Here is a 22098-nt window from a genome sequence, read left to right on the forward strand (position 1 = left end):
GGAAGCCTCAGGAGGGGAGAGTGTTCTTGCACTCGGGTCCTGCTTGCGGGCTTCCCCCAGGCACCTGGTTGGCCACTGTGAGAACAGGATGCTGGACTAGATGGGCCACTGGCGTGATCCAGCAGGCTCTTCTTATGTTCTTATGGTGCATTCGCTATAGCTGCCCAATTTCCCTGCTTTTTAAAGTTTGATAGAAATATCTGTTGGCTATAGGTACTTTCTTAGATCACAAGGGTTTTTTTTGCCTATTAGTGATATTTAGTAGTAGTAGTTTTTTAAAAAAATCTAAAACCTAAAATACAAATGCTATTAGTGCCGCTCTCCTCTCGTGTGGGCAGTTTTATCTTCTGCACGAGCCCAGAAAGAGAAATGTATATACACACACACATACACACTGAACTGCAGCACTACCCAACCGGCAACAGCAGCCTGGCCTTTCTTTCAGTGCTAGAGAGCAAAGGAAGAAGGCCTTCCACTTCCCTCCCTGCCCATCTGTAACCAAAGCGAGCACCAGACATCTTCATTCAGCAGTAGCCTCCCTAACTAAAGAAATTTATCCGCAGACATGGCTGCAGTTCTGATTTGCAACACGCTTCTTGCCCTCTCCACGGACTCCCTCTAAACAACGAGAAAGATGCCTGCCATGTGTACAGACTGAGGAGCTGGTAGCCTCAGCCTCTCCTGCCAACTGTCAGCACCCTCTTTTCATGTCAGTTTCAGCACAGCTTTGAAATACATCCTCTTCAGTAAGGGGTTTGTGTGGCTTCTTTCCTCCTGCAGTAACGCTCTACGTAAGCCAAGAGTGGGGAATCTCAGGCCGAAGAAGCCCAATGCAGCCCTTCAGGCCTCTCTGCCTGGTGCTCTGGACTCTCCCACCACTCACTAGCCCTGATCTACATCCTCTCAGAGTAAGTTCATCTGGCTGGAATGTGTCCTGGAGCTCCAATAATGCCTCTTGCCTAGGTGGAGAACAGAGAGGGAGGTCTGTGTGCACATACAGATATAGACAGAAACCTTTTACGTGGGTGGAATGTGGCCTCTACTGTACAAAAATTAAGCATCACATCCATTGCTCCACCCAATTTTTTCCTTGTTCTTCCCTGTCCCTTTTCCTTCATGTGTCGTGCATTTTACATCGTTAGCCTAAGAGCAGTTATTTAACTTTTGTAAATTGTATTTTGTAAATTGTATTGTTTTATTGATGTATTTTATATTGCACTTTTATATTTGTGTTTTTTGTAAGCCGCCTTGAGGGCCTTTGCCAAAAGGCGGGGTATAAATAAATAATAATAATAATTTGGTATCTGGCTCCACCATTCACTAGCAGCGAGCTGAAGATTTAAGTCTCATCATCTAGCAAAAGGGCAACAGGGTTGGTGAGTAAATTCCCAATGGACAACCTAGACGAAAGGCCCATGTGGCCCATGACCACATCAAGACCACACACCCCACCCCAAATCCACCAAACCTCTCCCTCCATTTTCCCTCTTTGTCCTGCCACCCTTCTCTGCTGCTTGCAGTGACTGCTGCTGGCCTACCACTCCTGACTGTCAACTGTGAGAATCAGGGATGCACACTGTCAGCATCCATCTTCTTCAGCCAAGCAGGAACATCCTATCTGAATTTCGGTTGACAAAGCCCACGAAGGCAGAGGTTGTCAAACTGTAGCCTGTGGACCACTGGTGGTCTGCTGGCTCCATTCAGGTGGTTCTCACAGAAAGGTGGTGGAACAGTTGAGAATATCTAATACTTGGCCAGGCACTTGAGTTTTTCCAATGATGGAGATCAACTTCACAGTTCCTGCTTTCAAAAATAGGCACATCCATAGCATTTGAAAGGCAAGATTAAGGTTATTATAGTATGAGTTACGTACACCCTTTGATTTGTAGGACTAAAAGAAGGTTGAATGGTCTACTAAGACCCTCAGAAATTTTCAACTGTCTGCAGGGGGGAAGTTTGAGAACCACTGAGTATGGAAAACCATATGAAGGGCTGTTCTCTCCACCTTTTTGAGCTTGCTCAGTCCCACTGTGAACAAATCTCAAGGCAGTATTCATTAGCATGACATAAAACCAGTTACTAAGCTTTGCTCACATTTTTCAATTTATATTTGCAGGCTAGTTAAAAATGGATTATTTCATTGGAAAACATTTTAGCATCAATCAGTAAATTAAAAAAAACAATGTGTGAAACTCCCAAAGAATCACTTTTGAGTTTATGGAACAAAATATTTACTAAATTCTCCAATTAAAAATCTGTAAAGAAGTTTCAGGCCTTCTTAACCCCTCTTCTCCCAGTGGGAAATTAATCCCTCTAGGGATCAGCAAACAAACTTCAGAATCGAAGATTACAGCCAGACACTAATACTGTACAGTAGGGCCCCGCTTTACAGCGCTACACTAATGTGGCGGTCTCGATTAGACGCAGTTAGACTAAAGCCCCACTCATACGGCACTTGTTTCGCTTTTACAGCGGTTTTCGGGCATCGCACACCATTCTATTCAATGAGTTCGCTTTTCAGCAGTTTTCGCTTTTCAGCAGGGGCTGGAACATAGCCCGCCGTATGAGTGGGGCTCTCTGTACAAGGTAACATTTAAGCTTACATTTCTTCCACTTTTTCAAGCATTGAGGGAGTGGGAGAGAGTTCAGATGAGCAGATGAAATCTGCAATTTCTTCAAATGGCTGGGAGGGGGGAACATACCTGAACAAGCACTTACTCCCAAACCAACCTGCCTGCAGTCTGAGAAGAGCCCCAGCAGGCAATCTTAAGAATACCTTTTCCTTTGGAGATGAAGCAGACATCAGCTTTTATAGCTACAGCATTCTGGTTATTTATCATCATTATTTACTGTTATTAAAAGTGTTTATTCATTGCCTTTCTGCCGACAAGGGCCCACAAGGCGATATACCATATAAAAATACACAATGTGCAAACAAAACGGATAAACCTACCAGTTAAAACAGAACAAACCCATTATCAAAACAAAGCCGGATATAAAACTGGTTTTATCTGTTTGTATTTTATCTTGTTAGCTCGCTTTGAGGCTTTTTTTGTGTAAAGCGGTCAACAAATGTAATAAATAACCACCACCAAAAGCCAGGAAAAACAAAACAGTTTTTACATCTCACCAAAGCCTAGGCAAGATAGGGCCAACCTCACCTCCCTAAAGAGGAGGATCCACAGGCAGGACATTGCTACAGAAAAGCTCCTGTCCCAGATGCCTGCCACCCTAGTTCTCTTGGTGCTAGGACATACATCAGGGCCTCCAATATGAGGATCATAAATTTCAGGCAGACTCCTATGGGAGAAGGTTGTCTTTCAGATATCCTGGCCCCAAACAGTTTAGGGTTTAATAGTCAAGAACTAGCTCAGAAACAAATTGGAAGCCAGTGCATTTGATACATAATTATAGTTTAGTTTATTTGTTTAATGCTTAGTCCAAAGCCCACTGCAAGAAGACACTGAATACAAAACATTAAAATATTTAGGACTTCCATGTAATTTCAAAAATCACAATTAAAATTAAATAAATAAAATCTATAACTAGTCTTAAGGTAAATGAAGCTTATTATAGGGTAATATATGGTCCATAGAGCCTGTGCATTTTGCACCAGCTGCAGTTTCTGAACATTCTTCAAGGGTAGTCCCACATAAAGAACATCACAGTAATCTAAAAAGGAAGTGATTACGGCATGGATCAACATTTACAAAACACCCTTCCCAGGGAGGCTTGCCTGTTCCCAGAGTTATTATCTTTTAAGGTGCAGGCAAAACTCTTCTTAATCCCCCAGACCTTAAGTATAATACATCTATAAGCTTTGTCTGCTGTTTTTAATCTGTTTTATGGTTTCATCAGGGTTGTATTTTAATTGTATATTTATTCATTCATTTCTACCCTGCCTTTTGTCCAAGGTGGCTTGCAGTAACAATCATCAAATCCATCTCCTAAATACAACTTACGAAACAACAACAACATCTAAAACTAGAGTCAAAACATAATATATCCCAACAACATAAACACCTTCACGGTATTCTGATGTCATTACTGGTCATACAAAACCTGAATAAATAAAAATGCTTTCAAACTGGCAACAAAGAGCCAAAGTGACTGAGTTCCACAATCAGGGTGTCGCAGTGGAGAAGGCCCTCCCCCTATGCTGCTGCCAAGAATGCTTCTCCTCCGGACAAGATCACCAACAGGGCCTTCCCTGCTGATTGCAAGGCTCAGACCAGTACATATTGGGAGATACATTTCATCCGGTATTTAGGTCTTGAACTGTTTAGGGCTTTTGATATGAATGGCAAAATGTTTGTCTGTTTATTTATTAACTTTATGAGAGCCAGTGTGGCACGGTGGTTAGAGTGTTGGACTACGACCTGGGAGACCAGGGTTTGAATCCCCACACAGCCATGAAGCTCACTGGGTGACCATAGGCCAATCACTGCCTCTCAGCCTCAGAGGAAGGCAATGGTAAACCCCTTCTGAATACCGCTTACCGTGAAAACCCTGTTCATAGGGTCGCCATAAGTCAAGATTGACTTGAAGGCAGTCCATTTTAACTTTATATCCCTCCCATTCTCCCAGATGTTAAATCAGGCCCGGTAGTATACAGAAAACTGTTGATTACTGTGAATAGGCATCAGTTGTTGATGAAAGGCAGTATAGAATTAAAAGTGAGATCTGCAATGAAGTCTTGCAGTGTAGAAGAGTACTGCTGTTCAGAATTACAGACAACCCAACTCCATCTCCCCGCAGGGCCAGCGCCAGAAGGCGGCCAGGTCGAGCCCCTCCTTAGGGTGGGTGGGTAGTGCACCCTTTCACAATCCACAAAGGAGAGGTAGGTGGGGCAGGCATGCATGTGTGCATGCGTGCACCAGGGCAGGCTGGTGCCCAAGGGCCCTGGCATGCCTGGTGCCGGCCTTGCCTCCCCGCCTCCCACATTTTCCATTTTTCCCCCTAATCAGCATTCCATGCTCAGAGCATGCTCGTCCCTCACTGGGGGGGATGGGACTGAAACCTCCCCCCCCCAGTATCTTTTCTCTTTAAGAATTTCATACTTACGCAGAGACTGGCATTGTCCCCAAGCCCGATGACACCTCCTTGTTATGTGTGGGAGGTTCTGCTTGAGGTACATAAGAATGGCACTGAGAGATTGCTATTATTTATTTATTTTAAAGCAGTTACATACTACTTTTTCCTGCTCTAGGTGAAAATTAAAAAGTGCAGCAACACCTTGTATTAGGCTGCTGAAGAATATGGGATTTGGGAGACGGATAAACAAACATGCAATAAGGGTCTTATTTATTTATTTATTTTATAAATATACTGGTATACCACTATTTTTTAAAAAAATAACGGTTAAAACAGAAGGTGCCTGCTGAATCTCTGTTGGCAGAGCATTCCAGAGAACTGGGCCAATGACACTGAAAGCACAATTTCGTGTTGAAGTTAAATGAGCCTCCCAACTTGTGGGTTGACCAACGCCACTCCTGCAGATGATCTCAGTGGGATATAAGGTTTCAGGCGGTCCCTAAGATACTCTGGACCTAAGTTGTTCAGGGCTTTGTAAATTAATACATGGACCTTGAACCTGGTTCAGTAGTGGATGGGCAGCCAGTGCAGATGTTTTAAGAGTGTTGCCACATGTTGTCAGCCATCAGCAGTCTGGCTGCCCCATTTTGCACCAGCTGAAGCTTCTGAACCAAGGCCAAGGGCAGCCCCACATACAGTGCATCACAATAATCCAGCCTTGAGTTTACCAACACATGGACTACAGTGGTCAGGCTATCCCAGTCCAGGAACGGCCATAGTTGACCAACTGGACAAAGCTGGTAAAAGGCACTCACAGCCACAGAGGATACTTGGTCTCTAGTGACAAAGATGAATCCAGGAGTACCCCTAGCTATGGACCTTCAGAGGCAGCACAACCTCATCCAGGACAGGTAATTTGCCTATCACCTGGACATGGGAATCACCTACCCAAAGTGGCCATCTTCTGCTGGGCAATACTACAGAGAACTGAAACTACTCAAGACCTGATCTGATATGATTGTCTAAACATTCCCAATGGCGATACAATTTTTTTAAATGCAATAAAAATATTTTAAGTCATTAACAGGACGATAAAAAAGAACACCAGACAACCAATATCAGCCACATTAAAACATATTAAGATGAGCTGTAAATAAAAAGTCAAGTCAGCTCAAGAGACCAATATTTTGAGCTGTCCATGATGATAACTGGCTGTGAGTGCAATTTACAGGCTTCAAAGGAGGGTTGCCAGTTTTGGCTGGTGGCAACACCTCGTCAAAAGCTTTCCTCTCTACCATCGCTGAATACTGGATGTCAGGCAGCTTTGGACCATTTCCCCTTCATTTGCTCCCAAACAGCATAACCCCGATGGAAACCCTCAGAAGTGCTTTAGCCAAAAGACATTAATAGAATCTGCATGCATTTACGATACCTGTGCCCGCTGCCACTGGATATGTCACTTCAACATAGACTTCAAATGTTGTTTCCGGGTTTTGCCTGGGGAAAAAAGCCAATAATAAATCTGAGCAACACTTTTCAGAATGGTTCAATGAATAAAGAAGAAGAGAGAACATAGATGAAATGAAAGACTGTAATGCTGTCTGCCATAAGATCATCCCAGCAGACCAACGCCAGTCTCAAGATTGTATTATTGTATTATTTTATTGATGTATTATGTTCTATTGATGGATTGCTATATTCGTGCTTTTTGTAAGCCACCTTCAGGGCCTTTTGGCCATAAAGCGGGGTATAAATTAAATAAATAAATAAATAAGCTAGGGCTGGCCCAAGGCACCAGAAGAAGAAACTCCAACTGACCTCTTGTAATATGAGGTTGCCCTCCTTACTCTACAAGCCCCCACTCAGGTCATGAGGCTCAGATACATGGCTTGCCCTTTCAGACAGCTCACTGATGACACAGGTCAGCACAACATTCCCCCCCACACTTGTAAGCTTAGCCCCAAGTCCAGGGCTCTGTCTCCGCCACCATCTGCACAATCCATTTAAAGCAGTATAATAAAACTTTAAACAGCTATGGCTTGCCCCAAAGAACCCTGGGAACTGTAGTTTGTTACGGGTGCTGAAAGTTGTTTCCCTGAGTGGTTTAACAGTCAATCCCTCTTCCCAGAGATTTGGGACTTGTAGCTGTGAGGAGAATAGGGGGTCTCCTGACAACTCTCAGCGCCCTCAACAAACGACAGTTCCCAGGATTCTTTGTGGGGAAGCCATGGCTGTTTAAAGTGGTATGATAGTGCTTTAAATGGATAGTGCAGATGGGGCCTCTCTCTCCTTTCCCCTCCATGGCAGGAATCTCATCTCTGCCCCACAACCCCAGTTCTATCCTAAAAGGGCCCTCTCCCTGAAAGGCTCAGCCATGATTGTCCACTACTCCTCACTTCCAGCTAGCGCCATCCTGCACCCAAGGCAACCTGCCCCTTTTATCGCCAGCGCTCCCACCCTCAGCGCTAACCCCCACGGCTCAGCCTTGCCCCTGAAGCTTCCAGACTGTCTCCTTGCTTCCAGGTCCGCCTCCAGTGGCCGTTTGGTAAACACAGGAAGCCACCTCATACTGAATCAGACCATTGGTCCATCTAGGCCAATACTGTCTATGCTCACTGCCAGCAACTCTCCAGGGTTCCAAACACGGGATATTCCTACTCCTACCCACAGATGCCAGGGACTGAACCTGGAATCTTGTGCATACAAAGGAGGGGCTCAGCCACTAAGCTGCAGCAGTTGCTGCTGTCCTTGCACACAGGGCCAGCTGAAGACATTTTTTGCCTAAGGCAGAACAGCAAAAGGTGCCCTCCCCCCCCCACCAGCCACCAAGATGAATACTGCAAGAAGCTGACCGAGTTATTTTTGGCACCAGAGGCAGGACATCCAAAAGCAGGATAAAACATTATGGTGAACAAAGTAACTATTTGCTGCCTTTTCGTGATACTCATCATTAGCTTCATGAGGTAGCCATCGCACTCTTCCTAATGGCAGGGCTGGCCCTACTTCAAGGCGCCACACAGTGTCACAGCACAGCCAGAGGGCAAGAGAGCAGCCCTCCCGCTCTTGTACTAAACATGGGGCAAATTCCATGGGGAAGCTCCCCAGCACAAGCCCCAATGAAGGGAAACATTCGTTTCAGTGGTGACTGCACACCCTGTGGATCATATCTGTTGAGCTCCCACACACATCTTTTAATTAATTTGCATTTTTATACCCTATCTCTGAATATCAGTTGCAGAGGATCACGAACAGGATAGTGCTAGTGCTCTCATATCCTGCTTCCAGGGGCATCCGGATGACCACTGTGAGAATACGATGCTGGACTAGATGGGCCTTTGATCTGATCTTGCAGAGCTCTGCTTATGTTGTTCCTTGTTGTTGTTGTTATGTGCCTTCAAGTCGATTACGAATTATGGCAACCCTATGAATCAGCGACCTCCAAGAGCATCTGTCATGAACCACCCTGTTCAGGTCTTGTAAGTTCAGGTCTGTGGCTTCCTGTATGGAATCAATCCATCTCTTGTTTGGCCTTCCTCTTTTTCTACTCTCTTCCGTTTTTCCCAGCATTATGGTCTTTTCTAGTGAATCATGTCTTCTCATTGTGTGTCCAAAGTATGATAATCTCAGTTTCATCATTTTAGCTTCTAGTGACAGTTCTGGTTAAATTACGTGTTCATTTCCCAAAAGGTCCATCATGCAGGCAGTGGCCAGAGAGACTTGATTCCCTTTGTCAAGTTTACTACTTTAAGATCATTCTCTGGGACCAGGGCAAAGTCAGTCCAAGTCTCCTGAAGCATCACCTCACCTTGCCTCACTGCAGGGCCACTCTCGCCCACAATTCAGGAAAGACATTTGAGAACACTCAGTCTGAATAGAACCCATGCTTGCCTTAACAACTGCCAGCACAATCTTCTCAAGATGTCCCCCTTGAGAATGTGCCATCACAACAGTTCAAACAGGAACGTGTCAGTAAAACTACTTGCTGATCAGACTTGCAGCAGAGTGCTTTGCTTAACAGTTAATCCAGACCTGCCAACTAGGTTATAGCAGCACATAGGGCATGCACAGGGCAGCAATCTGCTCCACTGGATGTATCATGACCAACTGGTGTCACCGGAAGCCACACTAGGAGATATAAGCTAACTTGACTTAAAAAGAAAAAAGAGTATGTCATCAAAGTGAATGCCAAATTACTTTGGGCAAAACAGAATTGAGACAGAAAGAAGGATCCACAGAGAGGGCTGTGGCTTTTATTTATATATGTTCATATAAAACAGCAGAGGCATTTGTGATTTTCTGAAAGCAAAAAGGGTCACATCAGCAACACGTCCAGCAAAAACAATTGCAGGCATCAAGAAAAACCAAAGCACTGAGACCATCAGCTGCGGCTGGCAGCGTGCTCGCCCGCTCCCCTTTCCCCATAAGCAGAGTTGATGATTAATTGTTGCAACACATTATTTAACAGTAGCTATAATTAGACCAAGGCAGCCTTTCAACACCTCCTGGAGTAGTTTTAAAAATGGGCCCACAGTTTGCTAGTCCTGTTTTCATTTTAGCTAAATGTGTGCTTTAATATTTCAAACGTGTTGCCAAAGATGGCTGGAGAACACTCTCGAATGCACAAAATAAAGCCAGGCAAGGGGGCAGCCCAGCCTTTCAAGTGACACCAGTGGCTCAGCTGGTGGCAGTCTAATTTTGGCCAGTCCTCTGCCAAAGACCCCCTCGTGTGTGTGTGTGTTCTCCATTGTCAAATAACAGTAATTCTGCAAGACAGAAGAAGCTTAAAAGATTGACTGCACAGGTAACATCAGCAGGTAGCTTCATACTTTGAATCCCTAAAGACATGGCTGGTTTGCCATTTTCCTTACGTGACAAGGAAGGCTGCTCACTTTCCAGCATCACTTGGTCCAGATTTCCAGTTTCCATGGCAGAGGACTTGATCATTGCTTTTTACGCAGAGAGAGCCACCAGGATGAGGCACGTAAGCCTTAGCAATGGAAGCAGAGCCCCATATCGGTAAGTCAGTTAGTTACCTGGTCAGGACTGGAGGCTCAAACACACATGCGCGCACTCCTTATTGGTACGCCCTTATGTCTGCTTCCTTCAACGCTCTTCTAAGGAGTTTTTTTTTTTAAAAAAAGGATAAACTCCATAGGGCTGCCTACACTACAGGCTAGGCTGAAATCAAGTCACAAACACCAAACGTGATACCAATACACAAATAACAAACGGTTCGCTACACTCAGCAAGGTTCCATTTGTTTGTTAAGTGCCAGAATAAAAAGTTTCAAAAACTAGATCATTGGTAACAAAGAACATATTATTATCCTTGATAAGCTAACACCTCAGCAGAGAATTTGTTAAGTCCTGCTCAACAGGCATCCTGAAACTTTAGCCTCAGAGTTTACTTACACAGATAGAGGGAGCGTGCTCAGTGCTTGCTCTGTCCTTGGGCATCTCCGGCTGAAGGAGCCAGGATAGCTGAGCTGGAGGGCAATATCCTACAAGCGCAGGAAGCACTAGGCTTAGAGATGTGAAGGCCCAGAAAAAAACCAGAAAAATTCGGGGGGGGGGGAACTGTTTTTTTTTTTTCATTTTTTCCAAAGCCTTTTTGGTTTTTTTCTGAAAAATTGGAAAAATTGAAAAAAAATGAAGAAAAAATTAATTATGGAATATTTTATTTTAGCATGAATAAAATGTTTCATTGAATCTTGGTCCCCCCCCTTTTTCTCAGTTCTTTTTATGAGAATGGATGCTTTATGTCTGGTTGACACTGTGGAGGCCTAGCGGAAACATAAATAATTTTTTTTGTTATTAATGTTGAAGGTTTCTTCTGTTGTTGTTTCTATTGTTTTTTTGCCTGCTCCTCATAAACTGGCAAAATGAAAGAGGCTCCTTACAGTTCAGGAGCTTGTAGCTCCATTTATTACAAAAAAAAGTAAACATTTTAAAAAATAAACTCAATTTGTAATAATTGTTTGAATAAAATGTACTTTTAATATGCCAAATGTGGTAATTTTATGCCAAACCAACATGTACATAATTATATTTTATGTTCCTGAAGTAACAAAGTGACTTTCAATTTGTAAAAAGTGCTAATATTGCATTTTTCCAATTTTTCTGAAAATTTCCATTTTTTCCCCAAAAAACCCCCCAGGAAAAAAACCAGTTTTTTCCATGGCTTCAAAATTTCCAGAAATTTTACATCTCTAACTAGGCTAGGAGGATTGTGGGTCTGAAAGATTGCCAGGCTGTTCCTTACATTTTAGTATGTATTTCAAAATCAGTTTCATTTCCACAGGGGTTGAGGAAGTATTTCAAATTCCTAGTAGCCTAAGATGCTTTTCCCAGGTCTGCTAACATGTAAGTGTTCTGGAGCATGTAAGGAAGAACAAAATACACCAGTCCAAAGCCTCATCAGATCCCCAAGGATCCTAGCTTTAATGTTTAAAGTTGGTTTCTATCTCTCATGACAGAAAAGGAGAACTGGAAAATAAGAGCACAGCTTCAAATGGCCACTGAGTTTTCCCACAAACATGTTGCTATTTCTTTGTAGAATATTTGTAGAATACAAAAGACCTGCAACAGAATATATCAGGGCCGGCTCCAAAGGGTGGCCAGGTTAGGCCCTGGCCGAGGACCCCTGCAGCCTAGAAGGGACCCTCCTTAGGGTGGGAGGGTAGCACTCCCATTCAGTGATCCACAGCAGCGTCAGCTTCCAACCCTGCTGTGAGTCACGGAGAGGGAACTCCCAGGCACCCCTCCATACAGTCAGGGAGGGATTCAATAAGCCAGCCAGCGTGTCCCACCTACCTCTTCCATCCCTGTGAATGACATGCAAGCTGCGCACACATTCCTGCCATCGACCAAGATGGTGGTGGAGGCTTCCCTAAGGGGCTGACGGCCCGCCACCATCTTGTGATGGTAGGTATGTGTGCATAGCGCACATGTCATTTATAGTGACGGAAGAGGTAGGTGAGATATCTGGTTGGGCTTATTAGCCCCGCTCCACCTGTATGAGGGGGGCTGGGCTACGGCACCATGGACCCAGGGCAGGCTGGTGCCCAAGGGCCCAGTCATGCCTGGTGTCAGCCCTGAAATATATGACTGGTGGCCTCTCCTACATCCCCTCAGCTTACTGATCCACGAAGCTACTGCCCCACTGTGCCTTTTCCCTTGTCCCTCCTGCTCTTAGGCATGTCTTGGGAGAGATTCACCTCCCTCCACTAACAAACTTTCTGCTTCTCTTGCACCAGTTGTCAACATTATGAGGTAGACCTTCCCTCTCAACAATCAGAATGTTCTGCTACATCACAGCCCTGCCAAGGCATGCAGAAGGCTGAAAGGCAACCAGTTATTCTCCTCCAAATGAATAATAAACAGACCGTGTGGTACTCCCCACATTCACGACACTGTCAGGCAAGATATATCAATCACATGGAATCCTAGCACATACAGTTCAGCTATTATCTTTTTTTTTTTTTTACATATAACATTCTGGTCTAGTTATCCACACTGATCACAATGTTCACCTAGGCTAAAGCAGACACTCAACAGGGCAAGATCCAAGACCACTTTGCATGTGGCTTTTGCAATTCAACCTCCCAGCAGAGCAAACAATCAGGTGCTGGGCATTTCTGTGAAACAAAAAAAAAACACCCCACACTGTAGGCTGAAACAAGCAAGGGTGGGGGAGTGAGATTGTTCTTTACTGCAAAGAGAGAGCTACGTTCAAGACAGCCCACACAAAGAAGGAAATAGCTAAGATCATCCTTAGGATGGTCTTTCAAAGCCAACTTTCTTTGCTAAGCAAAATCGTGCACAAATAAAAGCAGATGAAATTCTTCCCACTGAAGTTATGATATGGAATGCACACCTCTTCCTTTTGCATGAAACATTTAAAGCCCTGACTGGAAATTGCAGAAGAGCATGTTTTAAGTACAGATTTCTCTGAAAAGGGACACACTTGAAGCAGGTAATAGTTAACTGCCTCTGGCAAAATGATACCATAAAATGGAAGGTTTGCTTTGCATTACTCATAGCAGTTATTAGCTTAGGACAGGAATGGGGGATCTGTGGCCCTCCAGTTGTTGCCAGGCTACAACTCCCAACACACATCACCCCTGATTATTTACCGTGGTTGCTGGCGCTGATGGACATTGGGAATCCAACAACACATGTTGCACGCATGTGATATATTACACAAATCCCTGCCTGAGAGAGGAAATACTTCATAAGAGAGTGTATTAGTATTTTTTAAAAATCTGCCATCCTTTTAGGTAACTTTTTACCTAATTTCTTTTTACATGTAAGCTGTTTACCTAACCTTACCACTGCAGCCTTAGGCTCATGTGGCAATATCATCTGGGAAGAGTCACTGCTCAGCGTCCAAGCACATGTTTTGCCTGCACAAAGTCCCAGGTCCAATCCCTGGTTTTCTCCCGCTGCAGCTACAGAAGGACTTCTGTCTGAAACTGAGGAGCGCCACTGCCAGTCAGTATGGGCCAGGGTTGGAAACCTGCAGCTCCAAGCCTACTTTCATGCAGCCCTCTCAACTCTGCAGTCCCACTCTTGGTCTCTGGTCCACTCCTTCGGGAATCACTTCCTCTTCCATGTGCGTACGTACATGTGTGTACACATGTGCGAAAGAGCTTGGAGATATAGATGCAACACATTGAGTCATGACGAAGAGCCTTGCAGTGAGGGTGGAGAGAAACTAGAAGAGGATGGAGCCACGGAAGGACCAAAACCCTCAGCAAGCAATCAGTTCCAAGCAGTATTAATGCAAACAGAGGGCAAGTAACAACAACAAAAGATGGGGAACTGGAGAGAGAGAGAAAGCAGTGCTGTGGACTCCCTTCAAAGGAAACAAAGCCCTATGAGGAGAGACTGAAAGAACTGGGCATGTTTAGCCTGGAGAAGAGAAGACTGAGGGGAGATATGATAGCACTCTTCAAGTACATGAAAGGTTGTCACACAGAGGAGGGCCGGGATCTCTTCTCGATCGTTCCAGAGTGCAGGACACAGAATAATGGGCTCAAGTTGCAGGAAGTCAGATTTCAACCGGACATCAGGAAAAACTTCCTAACTGTTACAGCCATACGACAATGGAACCAATGACCTAGAGAGGCAGTGGGCTCTCCGACACTGGATTCCTGCATTGAGCAGGAGGTTGGACTCAATGGCCTTATAGGCCCCTTCCAACTCTACTATTCTATGATTCTATGATTCACTTTTGGATCTGCCCCACTACCACCTGCATGCAGGCCCCTCCCCAACAATTTACCACTGAGGGAATGCAGCCCTGACCAGGGATGTGTGGGTGCTCTCCATCCCTGATGAAGAAAATACTGAGCTAGATTATATGGTCTGACTCATATAAGGCACCTTCCAACATTTCTACAAGAGCACCCCAAGAACAGAATCATAGAATAGTAGAGTTGGGAGGGGTCTATAAGGCCACCAAGTCCAACCCCCGCTCAGTGCAGAAATCCAAATTAAGCCATACCCAGAAGGTGACTGTCCAGCTGCCTCTTGAAGGCCTCCAGTGTCGGAGAACCCACCACCTCCCCAGATCATTGGTTCCATTGCTTACTCCCCTAACAGTTAGAACCTTTTTCCTGATGTTCAGCAGAAATCTGGCTTCCTGTAACTTGAGCCCATTATTCCATGTCCTGCACTCTGGGACGATCGAGAAGAGATCCTGGCCCTCCTGTGTCTGGCAACATTTCAAGTACTGAACTGGAAGAATGCTATCCTATCTACCCTTAGTCTTCTCTTCACAAGGACATCCAGGCAAAGCCCTTCCGGCTCTGATGAGTAGAGAATGAGCAATAACAAGAGGCCAAGCCAACTTGCGCTCCTAATCATCCAAATTCTAAACGGTATGGAGATATAGGAAGCTGATAAGTCACTCTGAGAGGCGGCAGCATGTGGGGGCAGGAGCTCGCTATCTTTGTTAATCAGAGGTAGCATGGATTCCAGGCTAAAACCAAAAAGTGAGGCAAGGCTTGTTTTCCCTGCAAGGCATGGGGACAACTGCAGCAAAACCTTCTAATTTCAATTCAAAACCATTAGGTTGAACTGTAAGAGGATAAATATCAAATATAAAAATGAGGAAACAATCATGCTGGGATTTCTCTCCCTCTCTTTGATGGAGTTGCTAGCACAAGGCTAGCAATTTAATCAAAGGAGGTCAAGTTTTGAAATGGTGAACAAGTCCTTGAAAGACCAAATGAGAACCTTTAAGTACACACAACAAATAGCCTTTTTGCACCTTAAAGACTAACTTTATTGGGGCATAAACCTTCACAGAACACTTCATCAGACACTTCATCAATGTGCCTTACAACGTGGTCCGGTCACCCCACCACCACCACCCCAAGTTAAATGCCACTGACTATCATCTTAGAAAAATGTGGTGAGAAGGCAAATTCTGTAGCCAGGGTAATCAAATCAGAAACTTCTGGGACCATTTTAAGAGTCCTGTAAGGAGCTTACATACAAAAAAATTGTTTCATCATGAATCCTGAATAAAAAAAGGTCCAGAATATTATAATAGAGTTGATTACCTTTACCTGTGATGCTCTGACTTACTTACTTCCTTGTAAACTGATATGCTCAGGGAAGCTTATCTGCCCCTCCTTCTTCCGCCCTTTTCTCTCTTCTCTAATTCGACTGTCTGGGAGACAGGAGACACCTCTTTGTCTCTGCTCTCTCTCTCCTAGCCATGAGGGCAACTCCCACGCCTGGGCGTTTTGCCTCCAACTTAGTTAGAACTAGGTATGCCTTTCTATCTACTATGTATTTCTATAAATAAAGTAGCTTTTCTTATTTTACGAAGTCTCAAGTCTTAGGTAAACGCACACACTGGCGCACACACATTTCAGACCGCTGTTACTCTCTGCTTAACAAATATACAAATTTATACCACAACACCTTTTAGGTACCTGGAACAATCAGGCTGCTGGGATTTATGCAGGCCTAATTTGGGAGGTGGGAAGAGACATGGCTTTGATTTCAGTCTTGCTGGGCTATCTCTAGTGTTTATGCAATATTGTGAAATCTGGGCAAGAGAGGAAGCCAAATAAGGCAGATTCCCCAGCAACAGCAAACGCAGGCAAGTGTTGTTCTAGTGCTTGCATACTGCTTTTTGATGAGATGAGAAGCTATTTAGAACTCTCCTGGGTGACAGTTGGAGTGAAAAAATTAGGTCAGTATCACTCAGCTTCTACCACCATGGCCTGAAAAACAGACTACAGTTACTCAGCATGACAGAGATGGCAAATGTTTCAGGGAGGAGATGAAGAAGGGAATGCTGGGAGAGGGAACAACCTCTCCCTGCAATCCACTGGGGGAAAAGGGAAAAGCCACATTTTTATTCTATCAATATGATCCAAAGGGTGCATCAGCAGAAAACCCTTGTTCAAAATGCAAAGGGCAGGCCATCTCCAAGCAGTAGTTCAGGGCAGGACCCCTTGAGGTAGACACAGAGGAAAATGTTTTAAATTCCTAAGCACCTGGCTCCATTTTTATTATTACAGTAGGGCCCCACGCACGCATATGGCAGGTTACGTTCCAGGCCCCCGCCAAAAAGTGAAAACTGCCAGAAAGTGGGGCCCTACTGTATTCCAGTCACCACGCTCCAGCTGACAGCTGTAGCGTGCGATCAGCGGGAGTGCAGGGAGCTCCAGCTGACAGCGATCAGCTGGAGCGCACGAGCTCCCCATGCTACAGCTGATTGCACACTACAGCTGACAGCGATCAGCTATGGCAAGCGAGCTCCTCACACTCCAGCTGATTGCGCACTACAGCTGATCGCTGTCAGCTGGAGCGCGGCAGCTAGAGCTCCCCACGCTCCAGCTGATCGCCCCACTGGCACCGCCGTATTAGAGGGGTGCCAAAAAGCTGGGCCCTACTGTATTCTTCTAAAGTTCAGGACCCCTGCACATGATGCTGTGAACTCCTTACATCTGTAGGCACCCACTGCCAGGGATTTCAGTAGCTCTGCCTACTGGGAACTCAGCCTATTCCCACAAGTCAGCTTGAATTCCTTCTTGTGTGTTGACCTCAATCAGTCCAATGGCCCTGTCTGTCATCCAGACCTAGCAAAACCTGTGCCTTGCAATCCTACCTAAGTTGACTCCCGAATATGTCTGCACCATTCACTCTTCCCTGCCTCCGAAAAATAGTGAGAATGGTACTTTTGTCTTCTGACTTTCCATCACCAGACCACCACTGAAATGACATCCCATTAACCACATTGTGGGAACGTGGCTACAAAGGCTCCAGCTGTTTCCAACCTTACTGCCATACTTTTGGAAAGACAAGGCAGAGGAGCTCTTATCGCCAAGCCTTCGTCCCAACACTTCAACTTCACTAACTGTTCTGCCAGCTCAAGCGTGGAAGGAAAAGCCATGGTGCACCAAAGGAATTTGGATTCCTGCATTGAGCAGGGGGTTGGACTTGATGGCCTTATTTATTTATTTATTTTATTTATTTTCATTTCTAGACCGCCCATAGCTAATAGCTCTCTGGGCGGTGTACAAAACGAGATTAAAATACAATATAGAATAAAATCAGTAACAGAAAGGAACACATTAAACTAAAACATTAAACATAAAACATTGAACATTAAAATGCCTGGGAGTACAGCCAGGTCTTAACCTGGCGCCTAAAAGAAAGAACCGTAGGCGCCAGGCGTATTTCCTCCGGTAAGCTGTTCCATAATTCGGGGGCCACCACAGAAAAGGCCCTAGTTCTAGTAACAGTCCTCCGGGCCTCCTGGTGAGTTGGTACCCGGAGGAGGGCCTTAGATACTGAACGAAGTGAGCGGGTAGGTTCATAGCGGGAGAGGCGTTCCACAAGGTATTGCGGTCCCACACCGCGTAAGGCTTTATAGGTCAACACCAGCACCTTGAATCTAGCTCGGAAACAAATGGGTAGCCAGTGCAAGCGAGCCAGGACAGGTGTTATATGCGCAGACCGATTGGTCCTCGTCAACAGCCTGGCTGCCGCATTTTGCACTAGCTGAAGTTTCCGAACAGTCTTCAAGGGCAGCCCTACGTAGAGCGCATTACAGTAATCCAATCTAGAAGTTACCAGAGCGTGGACAACAGAGGCGAGATCATCACTGTCCAGATAGGGGCGTAGTTGGGCGACTAAGCGAAGGTTGTAAAACGCATTCCGTGCCACCAAGGCCACTTGAGCCTCGAGCGACAAGGAAGGGTCAAAAAGGACCACCAAACTACGAACCTGTTCCTTCAAGGGGAGTGTAACCCCATCTAGAACAGGATAAACATCCACCATCTGAGCAGGGAAAGAGCTCACCAACAGTGTCTCAGTCTTGTCTGGATTGAGTTTCAGTTTATTAGCTCTCATCCAGTCCATTATCGCGGTCAGGCAACGGTTCAGCACATCAACAGCCTCACCTGAAGAAGGTGAAAAGGAGAAGTAGAGCTGCGTGTCATCAGCGTACTGATGGCAACGCACTCCAAAACTCCTGATGACCGCACCCGGAGGCTGCATGTAGATGTTAAAGAGCATGGGGGACAAAACCGACCCCTGAGGGACTCCACAATGGAGAGTCCAGGGTGTTGAGCAATGTTCCCCAAGCACTACCGTCTGGCAACGATCCCCTAAGTAGGAGCAGAGCCACTGCCAAGCAGTCCCCCCAACTCCCAACTCCGCGAGCCTCCCCAGAAGGATACCATGGTCGATGGTATCAAATGCCGCTGAGAGATCAAGGAGAATCAACAGAGTCACACTCCCCCTGTCCCTCTCCCGACAAAGGTCATCATACAGGGCAACCAAGGCTGTTTCAGTGCCAAAACCGGACCTAAAACCGGATTGAAACGGATCCAGATAATTGGTTTCATCCAAGAGCGCCTGGAGCTGGCCATCAACCACCCGCTCCAAAACCTTGCCCCAAAAAGGGACATTCGCCACCGGTCTATAGTTGTTCAAAACATCTGGGTCCAAAGAAGGTTTCTTTAAAAGGGGTCTTATTACTGCCTCCTTGAGACTGCCAGGGACTATTCCCTCTCTCAAGGAGGCATTTATTACCTCCTTGGCCCAGCCGGCGGTTACAGTCCTGCCAGTCTTCACCAGCCAAGATGGGCAAGGGTCCAGAGCAGAGGTGGTCGCCCACACCATTCCAAGCACCTTGTCTACTTCCTCGAGCTGCACCAACTGAAATTCATCCAATAATAAAGGACAAGGCCGCGCTCTAGACACTTCAATGGATTCATCTGTCATAACATCAGAGTCTAAGTCCCGGCGGATGCATGCAATCTTATCCTGGAAGTGCTCCGCAAATTCGTTGCAGCAAGCTTCCGATGTTTCCTTAGTATCATGAGGGCCAGAATGTAAGAGCCCTCGTACCACCCTAAAAAGCTCCGCTGGGCGGCAAAGGGATGATCTAATGGTGGTAGCAAAATAAGACTTTTTCGCCGCCCTAACCGCTTTTATGTACAACTCAGTGGAAGCACTTACCAGGGAATGATTACATCCGTCAGGAGTTCGCCTCCACCTGCACTCTAGCCTCCTTCTCTCTTGCTTCATCACTCTCAGCTCCGGGGTATACCACGGTGCTGTATGAGTTCGGCAGCGAAGGGGGCGCGTGGGAGCGATCATGTCGATGGCCCGGGTCATCTCCGTATTCCACAGGTCAACCATGGCCTCGACAGGAGCACCAGTACTATCAGCCGGAAAAACTCCCAGAGCCCTCTGGAAAGCTACAGGATCCATAAGCCTCCAGGAGCGGACCAACTTAATAGGTCCTCCACCTCTGCAGAGGGAAAGGGCTGTCGTGAGTCTAAAACTCAGCAAGCAATGATCTGTCCATGACAATGGAGTAGATGAAAAATACCCCACCCTCAGATCACCATCTCCATGACCAGTGGTGAAGATCAGATCAAGAGTATGTCCCAATACATGTGTCGGGCCAGTAACAATTTGAGACAGCCCCATGGTTGTCATGGAGGCCATGAAGTCCTGAGCCGCCCCAAGCAAGACAGGCTCGGCATGGATGTTGAAATCCCCCAGTACCACGAGTCTGGGGGACCTCAACAATACCTCCGAGACTATCTCTGTCAGCTCAGTTAGGGAAGCTGTTGGGCAGCAAGGTGGGCGGTACACCAACAGTATTCCCAGTCTGTCTCCTTGGCCCAGCACAAGATGAAGACATTCCAAACCAGTCGCCGTCTGGACAGGGTGCTTGGTGAGAGAGAAAGAACTCCTATAGACCACAGCAACCCCACCTCCCCGGCCCTCAGATCTACCACAGTGCTGCACCGAGTACACAGGTGGGCAGAGCTGGGAGAGAGCAACTCCTCCCTGCTCTCCCACCCAGGTCTCGGTAATACACGCAAGATTGGTACCTTTCTCCACGATCAGATCGTGGATAAGGGGGGTTTTATTAGCAACCGATCTAGCATTTAAAAGCTAGGCCCCTTCCAACTCTACTATTCTATGATTCTATGAGTTGCAGGAAACAAGCACACTGCTCCTGGCGCACTGCAGGCTCCACCAAAGCAAAGGCACTTGCTAGTGTTTCCAACAAAAATGCAACCCATCAAGTGGCTCTATGGAAAATGTAATAAATGGCCATATCCCTGCAACAAGTGGACAAATAGATGGAAGCAACCTTTAGTTTGGAAACCTTACATCCACTTCAGTTTTCCTGCTGGTTTTGTGCCATCTCTGCAGTCATAAATCAGGGAAAGACTCAGTCACCATTTTGCAATGAATGAAAACCTTCAAGGTTGCCAACCTGGGCTCCTACTGGGAGGAAACGCGGGTATAACTCTAATAAATGATAAATAAGGTTTCCTTCCTGCCAACATCTGCATTACACCCCTTATCGGACAACCTCATCACAGGGCCAAACAGATTGCTGCTCCCACATCCGCTCCAGAAGCCTTAAAGGATCCACTTTCTCTCTTACACAACCGTTCTATTTATGTGGGGGCAGGGGAATCTGGGGCCCTCCAGGCATTGCTGGGACTCCAGTTCCCACCATCCTTGACCACTGGCATGGCTGGTTGGGGCTGATGGCAGCTGCAGCCCAAAAACCCCTGGAGGGCCACAGGCTGCCCATCCCTGATGTACGCAGAGGGAACAATTCAGCTGTAGCACACTGTCTGCCAAGACAGAGTTCAAGTGCTTTTTACTTTTTATATACTTTGGCGCTCTAAGGCATGCTATCAGAGATGCATGAGAGCTGCTGAATTTGCTATCTATTTTTAAGCACCAGCTCAAGCACCAGATTCTGGATTTTAACACCATCCCGTTGTTTGTTGGCTTAAGGCATAGGTGGGGAAGCCTACGGCCTCCTAATTAGGCCTGGCACTGGTTCCAATTTAGCCCATGACTCCTTTTCTCCCAAATCACATCCTTCCCCCAACCCTGATGTCATCTACTGGTGTCAGGGGTGGGGCAGGTAAGGACATGGTGACAAAGGAACATCTGGGGGCTTAAAGTGAGCTCCTGATTATCACTTTGCATGTAGCGCTCACTGACAGCACCAACTGGCCAACAACGAGCCCCACTGAGATCTACTACATTGGGAACTTCCTAGTGCAGCCAGAGCAGATCACTGTCAGCACCAATCAGCTGACAACCTCAGGCCTCTGCAGGTGTGGTTTGGATTCAAACCGCACCTGCAGCCTGACTTTAAAGGGGCGTGCTAACCTACAGCGAGCCCCTTTGAACACTGACAGGTGGGCAGCCCACAGGGGCTGGAGTAATAAGGATGCAGACTACCAGGCAGATCCAATTCCCATCCCTGGTTTGAAGTACTAATATGCTGTTTTTTAGGCCCTCCTCACAATGTAGCTTCGTTAAAATTATTATATGCATCAATAACAATTATACCAAGAAGCAAATGCAGGGGAATAATCTCTTTTTTAAAAGCCTGCTTCTGCTCCTGCTTCTCCCTTCTGCTCAGAGCAAGTCCCTGTGGCTGCAAGATGGGGAAAGAAGGGAAACATGAAACAATTTCACATTTCAATTCTGAGCATGCAGGATTGTTCAGGAATGAAGCACAAGATGCTGCTAACAGCTG

The 22098-nt window shown here is 46.0% G+C and overlaps 1 protein-coding gene across 8 annotated transcripts in view; it reads right to left on the reverse strand.

Moving 5' to 3' along the window:
- Positions 1-22098, reverse strand: part of DENND1A (DENN domain containing 1A) — a 342814-nt gene that overhangs the window by 310102 nt on the left and 10614 nt on the right. For 7 of the 8 annotated variants that reach the window (XM_061604517.1, XM_061604515.1, XM_061604519.1 and 4 more), the window contains exon 2: positions 6467-6531. The exons of the other annotated variant lie outside the window; for it this stretch is intronic. In XM_061604517.1, the coding sequence (XP_061460501.1) occupies positions 6467-6531 (65 nt within the window). The remainder of the gene's footprint in view (positions 1-6466; positions 6532-22098) is intronic. 8 annotated transcript variants of the gene reach the window in all.

This window comes from Rhineura floridana, chromosome 20 (assembly GCF_030035675.1).
Source record: "Rhineura floridana isolate rRhiFlo1 chromosome 20, rRhiFlo1.hap2, whole genome shotgun sequence".
Taxonomy (NCBI): Eukaryota; Metazoa; Chordata; class Lepidosauria; order Squamata; family Rhineuridae; genus Rhineura; species Rhineura floridana.